The 12573-nt window shown below is 39.7% G+C and overlaps 1 protein-coding gene across 1 annotated transcript in view; it reads right to left on the bottom strand.

Moving 5' to 3' along the window:
- Opn3 (opsin 3) overlaps positions 1-12573 on the bottom strand; it is a 43537-nt gene that overhangs the window by 5854 nt on the left and 25110 nt on the right. Inside the window, exon 3 of the mRNA XM_033761960.1 lies at positions 5376-5695. Within this exon, the coding sequence (XP_033617851.1) occupies positions 5376-5695 (320 nt within the window). The remainder of the gene's footprint in view (positions 1-5375; positions 5696-12573) is intronic.

The following is a 12573-nucleotide window of genomic DNA, read 5'->3' as shown; positions in this document are numbered from 1 at the left end:
ATATTCTGCAACAATGCATAAGATTCTAATAAGATTACTGACATTTAGAAATGGGAGGAAAGGAGCTAAAGGTGTAGGGAAGGTGTGATACGTAGGGGAAGAACAAAAAGGGAAAAGAAAAAAATGTGAGAGAATGAAAAGATGAAAATAAAGTGTTTGTAGATGGGGAGGGGAGGAGGGGGTGAAGGGAGGGCAGAGGTAAGGGGAAAAAATGAGAATCAAGACTTGCCATGTAAAGGTACATGATCCCAACAATGAATGTAACTGTACTGTATCCCTAAAATGTACCAATAAACTCAATAAAATTTAAATAAAAAATAAAAACCGCAAGTATATGTAAATATATATATATTTTTAACCATTAAAAAAATCATATATTCAGATTAAAAACAACAGAGGAAATATGAAAAGTTTAAAGTTTGACTTTCTTAAGAGTAGAGAGAACATGTATAAGCAGAATGGGTATTAAATCTCTTGTTTTACTATCCATGCGCACAATTCTATTTTTTAAAAATTATTTTATTTATTGTTATAGGATATTATTCTCTTTTCAGGACATCATTTTGGGGGCACGAGGCCTCCATTTAGTTTTTTAAAGGTATGGGTTCTGGTAAAAGCTCTAATTCAGAACCAAGATTTGCATTCATATTCCAACTTACTGCTTTGTTCCAGTATGACAATGACCAGGTCTCTTCTCTAAGAGTAAAGATGGAATGATGAAAGTTAAAACAAATATCCCATTAGATTTAATGGAAGCTGGGTTCTTTCATGCAGTTGTTTTTGAAATTAAATATTTATATTTGAACTCTACTTGAAACTAACATATATATATATATACACATATATATATATATGCACACATTTATGTACTTTTATGTTTCCATGGGATATTTAGAATTATCATTTTTGATTCTTCAGAATTTTAACCAACTAGTATATAACCACATCTCAATTATCATCTGCCCTTCAAGCCCCCACTGTCTAGAACCCAACAGTATTTTCTGTACTGTTTTCTGGGCAAGTTGGTCACCAGCATCTCTTCATTCATCAAAGCACAGTGCTCACTTATCATATTGGAATTATACGCATGCTAAGGAAGGTAATTTAAGCAAATGTCAGTCTATTCTTCTCCAGCTTCTTTTTGGAGAAGATCCCGTCTAATGTCTCAGATTATTGGGGTTTGTATATGTGAAGTATCTATGGTTATTTTTTATATCTCTTTAGCTTTTTGTTTCATAACAACTCCTTCACTCTGCTCAAAACTTTCCTCCCAAAAAGGAGCTCTACTTCATGTATCACTTTCTTTATTCAATAACTTGAGGCTATTTTTCAAAATTGCTCTGGATGAAGCAAAAGCATATGTCAAAGTTATCCCAAAGAATAAACCACTTAAGATAAATTCACCAGAATTACCTCTAGAAGCGCTATCTTCTTATATTAATGGCTAGGCCTAGTGCTCATTGATCCAGACACATGCAGATTTTCATGGTTAGCCCTCATTCTCAAGCTATGTCTCCAGTGGTGTTATGAGTCACCTCTCTCTGAATAAAGAAATAGAGGCAAAGTGCTTGCATCAAATTAGTTGAAGTAATAGCCCAGTCTAAACTTTTGGGTTTCTTTACATTTTAACAAACACCTGTCTTCCCTTTTCTGTGTCTTCTGCTTGTTACTCATTCCAAAACTACTATATCCAGGGACTATTCCTGCTACAGGGAGACAAAAAGTAAGACACAGTCTTTGCTTTGAGGAATTCGCACTTTGGTGAGAGTGAGAAATACAAAATTGCTTCCACTGGGTGATGCTGGTGGTAATGGAGGGGCAGGAGAATATGAGAGCACACAAGTGGAGAAACGTCCTCAAGACTGGGTAGAGAAAGAAAATTTTGGTCTCAGCCACCTGAGACGAGTAGTTAGCCGAGCAAGGAAGAGAGACAGAATGTTGCCAAGGAAGGAAGCATGCTAAGGCCAAAGGCTGAAAGTGCCGCATGTCATGTTCTGGACACAAGAAAGGTTGCAGTTAGCTAGAAATGGAGGTGGCAAAAAGAGGAATGTCAAGCAACAAGGCAGGACAAGTAGACCAGAGATGCTACACAGGATCTGCTAGCCACACACAGGAGCTCTATTTCAAAGGTGAAGGTAGCATTTGAGAACAATTATTCGGGTGGCAGTGAGTAAAGAACGGATTAGAGGAAAGGAAAAATAAAGGAAGGAGACTGAGGTCCTTTTGAATTAAGTCGGTGTGGGGAGGCAATGGAAAAATGGATATTATGGAAAACTCTTTATGGTGAATAAATAAAAATTGGTCATTGGTTGCATGTGGGGAAGATATGGATGCAGAATAGTCAGAGATGACTCCCTGATTTCTGGCTTATGTAGTAAAAAATTCTGGCCATCCCATAAAAAGGGAATAGAGAAGTAGTGAATTTGGGGAACAGAGTGATAACAGATTAACCTTCACATGTGCTGAATCTGATGAGTCTGTGAACCCTCTACGTGGAAGCAGTCAGCAGGCAATTGACCATGAGCATCTGAGGTGAAAAGAAAGACCTGGATTGAAAACAGAAATTTCAAAGTCATCAAATTCTGGTTAGAAGAGAGAAATCTCGGCACTATGAAGTGTGACACAAGCACACGGTAAATGTCTAAATGAAAATAATTTATTACAGTAAAAGACACATTGCCAAGAACTCCCCTCAAAAATCCTCCCCCTCCCCTCAAACACACTTATCCCATTATTCTTGCCCCTTTCTGAAGCAGTCCCGGAAGTCTTCTCTCACGACCTTAGTTAGGTTATCACGGCAGCCTCAAAATCCTGAATCAATTTGAAACTTTTGCCTTTCATAGTCATTTGACTTTGGAGAACTACCAGAGGTCATACAGTGCCAGATTCAGACAATAAGACGGATGAGGACACAACTTCATGTTTTTACAAGCCTGCTTTTCCACTGGATGGCACTCAGCAGCGGCATTCATCATATTTTTTTACCATACGTCGTAAAGATATGAAAGAAGACTTCCAGGACTGCTTCAGAAAGTGACGAGAACGATGGTATAAGTGCGTTCACAGTGAGTGACAGCATTTTTTGGAAGATTCCTGGGCAATATCTTTTACTGTAATGAATTATTTTTATATAAATACTAATCATATATTTCAATCATACATCCTATATGAGTTCACCCAAGGCCAATGTGTAGCAAGAAATGACAACTCAGCAAGGAATGCTGGGAAGGCCCAAGCAAAAGAAGTCCTTGAAGGAGACATAAGAAGATGGGGCCAGCCGGGCGTGGTGGTGCACGCCTGTAGTCCCAGCACTCAGGAGGCAGAGGCAGGAGGATCGCTGTGAGTTCGAGACCAGCCTGGGCTACATAGTGAGTTGCAGGTCAGTCTCAACTATGTAGGGAGACCCTGTCTCAAAAAAAAAAACAAAAAAGCAAAAAAAAAGAAGATGGGGCCAGAGAGAATAAAGAAGGGTCCTTGAATCGATGGGAGGAGAAGATTATATAAGAAAACAGAAGTTGGCATACAGTGTCCATTGCATCTAACATTTGGGAGATTACTCAGACCTTAAGTGAGTAGGAGTACCGTAGACAAGAAGGCACCTATTTGTAGTGAGTTAAGGTATAAATGCTACATGAAGTTACTCAACTACTAACTCCTGGGACTACAACTGAAATCTATTCCTCACAGTTCTGAAAGCTGGGAAGCCCAGAATCAAGGTTTTGGCAAGGTAGGCTTCATTCCGAATTCTCTTCTCTTGGCTTATGAGTGTCCAACTCACTATCTGCTCACATGACCTCTTCTTCATGTACATAGGGACTGGGGTGGGGGAGGAGTGCAGGCAGACCGGTGTCTCTTCTGATAAGGACACAAATCCCATCACATCTCTTATGACCTTATCTAACCCTAATTACTACCCAATGGCCCTACCTCCAAATACGTCACACTGGAGTTCAGTGCTTCAACATGTGAATTTGGGAGGGACAAAACATTCTGGCCATAACATTAAGTAAGTGATACATTTTAGATGCTTGACAAATGTTGGTTAAAGGAATGCTTATTGGGTGACAATATGGTACCAAAAAGCCAGCAGTGATTCTTTGAGTTAGCAGTGACAAGGAGGGAAAGAATAGCTGCAGGGAGCAGAGAGTAGATTTTGCTTTTGTTTTAAATTAGCATAGTTATATGGTAAAGGAAAAAAGATAGTAAGGGAAGGAAAAGACTGAAGATATCAGTGAAAAAGAAAATTACAGCTGAGAGAGGTCCCCGGAGCAGAAAACAGGCAGGGAGATCAGAATATGGAACTAGCTTGGTCCTGGACACTTCTCCGTTGCCCCATAACTGCAGAAAGGAATTTAAGAAACAGCGTGGAACAGAAGTTTATATAAAAGGAGGCAAGAAGGTGAGGAAGTCCCTGATAATAGCCTTATTTGTCCAACAAAGAAACATGTTTATTTGATAAGAAGGAAGGAGAGTAGAACAAGAGATTAAAATGAATACTGAGGATTGTTAATAGTCATAGCGTGAGACAGTGGACCCTATAGGAATAGAAGGATTACTAGATAGAGCTGAGAGGACAGCTGAGTCTGGACCCATGCGACTTTCCTTCCATCTCTTCTTTGCCTTTTGACTAGCGGCATGAAGATAACAGCTGGGTTGGTCCAAAGGTTTTTTTTCCTTCAACAAAATGGCTGTGAGTAAAAAGTTATGAACAGAGAAACTGAGGATAATGGGTTTAGAGTGATCCATGGGACTAAGTTTGGCTTAAAACAAAAAGTGAAAGCTTGAGGGATTTGACAGAGTGAAGACAAAAGTGTCCAAGTGAACGCAGTGGGCTGAGGGGGTGGAAGAAGCAGTGAATTAGAAAACCATGCATGGCTGAAGCTAGAGACAGGTGGAGGTGCCCTGCCCTCTGTTGGTCAGCTCAAACATCTTTCTTGCTGGCTCCCAACATGACATCTGTTTGTGGTCAGTTCTAGTCCCTTATGACTAAAGTGTGATTTCCAGACAAAACGTCTGTACTATTCTCTTGGCATGTGATCTGATGTGGATAAAATTATGGGAAGTGTGCAATTCCCTTTTTCAGAGTTCTTGAATTTTGAGAGTGCTGACAATGTGGGAATTTTGATGCTTGTCTTGACTGTGTTTATCCAGAAGTCCTTCCCTTCATTCTTTTGGTTTAGAAAGTGATGTACAGAAAAGTGTTACTCCTCATTGATCCTTTCGGGGAGTGAGTCATAGTGAAAAATGCCATGATAGGAAGACCTCTAGAGTTGTTGCATTTCTGGGCAACCACTGATCACATAGGAAGAGCTTATTCTTTCCACAATGAATTTGGACATGTTTTCGGGGAGGGGCATCTGCAGCCTTCAACTCACCATTCGAATGGAGTACAGAATATGGCCATAGCAGTGGGCTACGACACCCATGGGTACCACCAGGCAGCCAAGAAACAAGAAGAGCACAAAGGAGGAATCGTTGGCATCCTTGGACTTCCAATCCACAGTGCAGCCTAGTCCGTGGACGTCCAGGATGTACCTGTTCCAGCCCAGGAGAGGTGCTCCTGCCCATGCAAGCGAGTAGAGCCAGATGTAGGTAATGGCCCTCCAGGCCCAGGAAAAATTGATCACTCTGGCATGGACCACACGAATATAACGTTCATAGGCCAGCACAGTGAGGGTGGTAATGGAAACAATCCCTGTAAGAAGAGAAAGTAGAAAAGTATAGCACAGTGCAGGGCGGCGGGGGACTGGACAAAAGTGATGTGCTACATGCTCCTCCACAAATACCATACAGAGTATCTGAGGCCAACAGAGAGCTCTAAAAGCTAAGACAGGCAAGAATAGTGGGCTCCCCGGGAAACTCCATTCAAAATATATTTACCTATGGAAGAAAACACAGGGTAGAAAATGGCATGTGGCTTGTAGTAGGACGAAATAAAAGCCCTAAAAATCTACCTTGCCCAAATAAGGCAGCTACTGCACTAAATTTTCTACAAAAGAAAAAGAAATTCCAGAGTGAGTCATTGTAATACATGTCTCTTTTAGTTTTCCTTTTCCCAGTTATTACAGTCAAAATGGGTTCCACAAGCTCAAACTGACCAGTCTTGGTAGAATCATGCAGAGGGCTGCCTCGGCCCACCAGCTAGCAGATGTCAGCATCTGAACAGTTCACAGGCGAAGATTGCTAACAAGGTAGGTGAAAGGCTCCTGTGCTCCCTTGATCTTTGTTTATACCTCTGTTTTGCAACAATCCACTTTAACAATATTATTCAGGTATGTCTCTGTCTTTCCCCAGAGAGTGATTCATTTACTCAACAAACACCCTTTGAGAACCTCGTGTTTCCAGGCGTTGTTGTGACACTAGAAGTGCAGTGATGACTAAGAGGCAGAAGGCTAGATGTCTGAAGGGACTGCAGATGTGCAAGTAACACAATGCTTTGGGTGGGTAAATGCTACAGTGGTGCCATCCTGGACTGGAGTCTCAGAGAAGGAAGCCCTGGTGCTCAGAGCTGGAGAAATATCCTGCAGGAAGAAGAGCAATTACGTGCCAGAGCCTGGAAGTGTGAAAGGACAGGAAAGAGTCTATGCATAGAGGATGCAGAGGTGCCCCAGAACGGAGGATAGGGACAGAGAGACTGAGAGCAGTCTGATGAGTCTATTCCAGGCAGCTAAGTTAGATAAAACTATTACAGGCTGTCAGATAGGGGTAGGCCCTTGAGAGAGTCAGGACAAATGTGAAACGCATCACAGCTGTAGCCAGAAACATATCTGTTAGGAACCAGGACTCAAGATAAAGACAAGATGACCAGGCTTGCATCCTTCCTCAAAAGACAAAAACTGGGCCTAGTGAAATCTAGATAGGCACCAGTCACCTGGATGGGTGTCCAAGACCTCTGGACATTCCTAGGAGAATCTGTATTCTTTCTATGCACACTTGTTATGTGACTTGTTTCCCCATTGGACCACTGTTACCTAAGCAGCTATACTTGTAACCTTATTGGTTAATCATAGCTGTAACCCACGTTGTACCCACATGGGTTTTGCTCTATAAAACTTCACTGAAAAGTGGGGTCTCCGGATAACCATTCAGGTCTCCTCCTGCCTCCCAGGAAATACCCTCTCCATAAATATATCCCTACTCTTACCTGCAGTTGTTCTTAGAATTCATTCTTCAATTTTTAGAGAACACTAACTTAGCATATCAAACATCTAACAGGTTGGGAGATAGAATATTTTCATATCCTGTATCACGGCCACACCGAGAAAGGCTCTCAATTTCTAGATAAGGTATTTTCTTGCTTCCTTTTATTTTTAAAAATATTTTCCTCTGAGAAATAGTAAATTATATTTTGTATTACTTCCTTGTGCCGTTTAAGCACAAAGTGACACAATTCTTTTTCCTCTTCCTCATTTTTCTGCCACAGTTTCTCATTCCAGCAGTAGCACAGAACAAGGCGCACAGCCCAGGGCCGTGAGAGCAGTCTGAGCTCGCACCACAGCCCAGGCGGGACACTGGGCCACAGCACAGGGAGCAGTAAAGGCATCAACAGCCACATGTGGATTCCACTGCCACCCAGCAGTTAGCATCGACAGAATCCATCTGCTCACTGAACGTGAAGAGTGAAGGGCAGGAGATAAAGATAACCTGGAGATTTCTAACCTACCTAAGGAACAGGGACTTTACACTAGCCAACAGGGTGTGAGCAGATAGGGGGAAGAGAATGGAATGGCGAGCCGCCTAGGACACAGCAGCAGAAGTGTTTGTGGGATGAATAGGTGGGGAACAGTTGAAGAGAAGTAGCTCTGATAGCAAATGAAAGAAAGACTGAGCTGAGTAGAGTAAGGGTCGGTGAGGGGTGTGGGGGTAGGTTGTTAAGAGGCAGGAGCTCCTAAAAAATCAGAGGCAAGGCACTAAGTAGCTGCGTAACTCCCAGCAAATCATCTCTTCACACCTTGGTCACTGTTTTCATAAAATTGAAGATTCAGTCACACTACAAAATTTTTTTGATTTTGCTATTATGAAAATATGGAGGTCCTTGACTTAGAAATTGCAAGACAGTTCATGTTCACTTACACACTATGACAGCCATTATTATTATTATTATTATTATTATTATTATTATTATGATCATTATTATTTGTATGTAAGGCTGTGTGGGACAGTATTGATCCTAGTATCTGATATATACGGTATACAATGAATATTCATTCAAAAATAAGTGAATATTTACTAAATACTTCAGTGGCCAGAATGTTAGGTTTTTGAAAGAGCGTAAGGAAATAGTTCAGGAAGTAATTATATACTAACAAATAATAGACTTAAATTCAAGTCATAATAAGTAAATAGGAGAACAAAGTATCAAGTTAGATATCTACCTTCAGAAATCTATTTTTACTTTATTAAATTATCTAAAGATTGATATCCTTTAATTAATTATATTACTAAAAGAAAATGTAGAAATCTCTAATTAGTAACAACATGACTCTAATAAAATACTGATTTTATTTAGTTGTATAAACTTTTCTATAAATATAATAGGTTTTTGTTTTTTTTTTGAGACAGAGTCTTGCTCTGTAATTCAGGCTGGGCTTGTACTCACAGTGTACCTCAGGCTGGCTTCAAATTCATGGCAATCCTCCTGTTTCAGCCTCCTGAGTTCTGGGATTACAAGCATGTACCCATCATACCTAGCTAGTAGTATTTAATTTTATAATTGCCTTTACATGTTAAAACATAATTTGGCCTTCAGATTTTAGTTAATTTGCACTGAATGTGATTTACTCCTTCACAGGCAAGAAAATTTGGCACTGTTTTAAATTAATAAACAACACATCTTAGAGATGAGTAATTGAGTTTTTAGAGTTAAAGCAATAAGCTGATATAATAACCTTATATGAGCATATGATTATGTTCATATGTTCATTCATTATTAATATTCATTGCTTATCTAAATGTGTCAATCATTAGGCTAGAAAATAATTATAATAAAAGATCTGTTAAAGTGCATCACAAAACTTAAAACCCAATGGATAAGATACTGTAAATTTAAAAAATCAAACAAGTAAATTACAGCACCGGCAGGGTGTCAGAGCAGAAGAACAGAAGCCCTCAACTTTGGGATAGGTCATTGTTGCAGAGGGTAGTAATTGTCTCCATCTGATAATTTATGTCAAGAAGATTTTTAATCTCTTAATATAGTTTTGCCCAAGTCTTTGCTGAGTAAGCACAGTAAGTTTCACCTGCCTGACTTCAGTCACCAGTGTGCAGTCCTGTAACTGGTTATTACAGACCTAGGGGGAGCATTCCTTGCCTTTCCCAGGCCCACCCTGATGGCACTGGTGTGAGAATGATTGGCAGCTGTAGTAGACCAAATAAGTTTTCTGGGTGATTCATTAGAAATTATCTTAAATCACGTCTTCCTTAGAAAATATGTAGCAGTTCCCCTTCCCTAGGGACACTTTAGTCACCAAAGAATTTTGTTTCTGAGTCAAAATTAGGTATCGTATTCTGCGTAACTCCCAAAACATAACCCAGGAGAACGAAAGGACTGTTTTACAGCTACTTTACGGGTATATTTTAGTGATGTTGAGCCTAATTATGAGCTGTAGTTAAAATACAGGGCGAATATTTAAATAAAAACATGTATTACAGTCACTAATTCCCCTCAAAATGCTCCCTTTCTCTTCAGAATTATTTCGTCGTTCTTTCCACTTTGCGAAGCAGTTCTGGAAATCCTCGTGTTTGTGTCATGAGGAGGTATGCTTAAAAACTAGGGTGAAGCCGAGGATTTAGCTCAGTGGTGAGGGCACCTGCCTGGCAAGTAAGGGCAAGATACTTCGATCCCTGGCACCAAAGGTCGGGGGTGGAGAGGGTGGGACCAGGGTGATATCAGCCAAAGGCAAGGCAGTTTCGGAAAAACATCACCATGTGTCTTCATAGATCTGGCACCACACAACTTCCGGCTCGTCCCCAAAGTCAAAATGACCATGAGAGCAACGTCCATGAATTGATTCAGGACATAGAGGCTGCCACAAGCGTGCAACTAAAGACACAAAAGAGGACTTCCAGAACTACTCAAGAAAGTGGCAAGAGACAGCATGCGTGTGTTCAAAATGGAGATTATTTTAAGAAAGATCCATGCGATATTTCTTTAATTGTAATAAACTTTTTAAGAATTTCAACATTATCATAGTTTTCCATCGTACCTCATATTCCACGTAGTGCCTCCATTTCCCTTAACTCTATGGAAAGTACGGGGAAAGGGACAGCTGAAACTGGGCCTTAGTACAGACAGTATCTCTCTTGACTTGGTAGAGCCACGTTTTGAGAACCAGTCTTGATTCCAAATGTACTGTCTTCATACCACTTGCGTCACTAGAGGGAGATACCTCCTTTCGTACAGATTGTTTTGGGGGTAATTTCCGGATATTGAGATCTTGTAGGAATCTCGTAAGCGTCTCTGGCATGATTCCTGATTCCTACCCTCAAGGAGACGATAGTATTGCATTCCAGGTAAAGTTGAAACTCACATGCTACATTAGAGGGTAGTGTAAAATGATATGTAATCATATGTTAAACTTACGGTGCAATAAAAACCAGAAAAAAAGTAAAGTCCCAGTGGGTTGCACTGTGAAAATGGCTTCATTAAAAAATAGAACTGAAGTTAGGCCGTAAGAGATGGAACGGGCGTCCAAAACAGAAAAGGTCAAGGCAGGCATTTCCAGCTGGAAGGGCAACTTCTGCAAAGGCAAAGTAAGAGTCTTCCAATTCTTTCAACAGAGCCCTGAATTCTGGGAGTCTGAGGGACTTGAAGGGTGGTGTGAAGCTGATCCCGTTTCTCAGTGTTGACAGTGGTCCCAGAAGGGATCAAGTTGTCTGTGTCATCAAATTTTGAAAAAATATCTATAGGCTTATATATTTAAAGGCTGGCATCTACTTTTTCAAATCATAAAACTCTAAGTTGTTTAAATATAAACATTTGAAAGCAAAACTATTTCTTCACTCATAAATATTTTAATGTATTCAATGATTCGCAAATATATTAGTGGTTTCATCTATGACACAGACATACATTCCTGTGCTTGTGTGTGTATACACGTGTGTTTATAAAACAATGAATGATCATTTAACCTTGCATGTGCATTCTACCTTTCTCATAACAATTTTATCCCAAAGAAATATATTGGTATGGCTTAGAGAGTATTAATTATTCACTTTTTTCTGCAAAAAAAAAAATGTATTTTGAAACTGAAATTAAAAAATTTCTTGGACGACCTAAAATTTTTCTTATATATTGAGTATATTAATATTGGTACAACTTACATTATTGGAGTTTACAATTTATATTAGTATATAATTAATCAAAATATTTCATTAGTTATTAAAAGTAGAAAGTATAATCAGAAATTCTCTTCATAAAGATATTAATGTGATTTTCCCTCACTGCAAGGAAAAAATATATACCTGTGATTACTATTATTATTACCTAGATTGAGGCACAATCACATCCACTCCCATTTTTCCTGTATGTAAATTTGGATTTCTTGATTTTATATATGTCCAGGTAGCAATGGAAGGAGTGTCTTTATATTCAGTTCTTATTAATTGTAAGATCATTCCTCCTATATTTAATCAAATTCTTCTTAAATTATATGCCAAAAATCAGTATTTATTACCAAAATTATTTTTCAGGAACTTACATCTAATAACTAATTTGGTTAAAAGCAAATCATTGGGAACCACCTGAGTGGTTGGTCATTCACTTCTTCAATATTTTCAGCAATATTTTAAACTGTCTTTTTGTTTATCTTCCCAGAGCCTCCCACACCGCTTTTTGGCAACACACTACTGTGAGAGTTCACTGTGTTTGGGAAGGGTGAGGAGTTTGCCTGGGTAAAGCGGGAGAAGGGTGACTGAGGAAGCACCCTGAGAATACGTAGCTGATCTCTAGGAAAAAATACAGAGACAGAGAACTTAGGAAGTGATGCTTGTAAAACTCTCCTCGAACAGCCATCAGAAAGGGTTTATTTGTCCCTAGAGGTTCTGGTGACAGAGTCTATCCAATAACTCCTCACCATCCAAGGTGGTGATTGCCTAATCCTGCAGCCTGCTCACACCAGGATACTCACCGCCCTCAGTCTTCCAGCCCAGTCAGAGCTGGCTGCTTTCACCTGCTGTTCTCCCTGCCTGAAACGCTGTTCTCTGAGTAGAGAAGACAGCACAGATGTGTAAACAAATGCTTACAGGAACGTGCTAAGTGCTGAAACAGAGCTGTGCCCCAGGAGCTGCAGAATGCACTAGAAGTACTTATCTCTGCCTGGAGAAAGGCTGGGGAAGGTTGGAGAGAAACAACATTTCTCTCAAATTTGACAAATGGGGAAAATTTATCATGTTGAAAAGAATGAGAATACTTCAAGGCCCCGGATATGCTCTGTACAAAAGCTCAGATGTGAAAGGGAGGCATTCATATGTTACTTCCATTCATCAGTTTGTTAAGTACTTTCTTGTGATAGAATTTGATGATTACACATTCATTTACAACATTTATCAAGAAACATATATAATACATATATG

Source organism: Fukomys damarensis, unplaced genomic scaffold, assembly GCF_012274545.1.
Source record: "Fukomys damarensis isolate Sample0158 unplaced genomic scaffold, DMR_v1.0_HiC HiC_scaffold_11, whole genome shotgun sequence".
Taxonomy (NCBI): Eukaryota; Metazoa; Chordata; class Mammalia; order Rodentia; family Bathyergidae; genus Fukomys; species Fukomys damarensis.
This window is presented reverse-complemented; position numbering and strand designations above follow the sequence as displayed.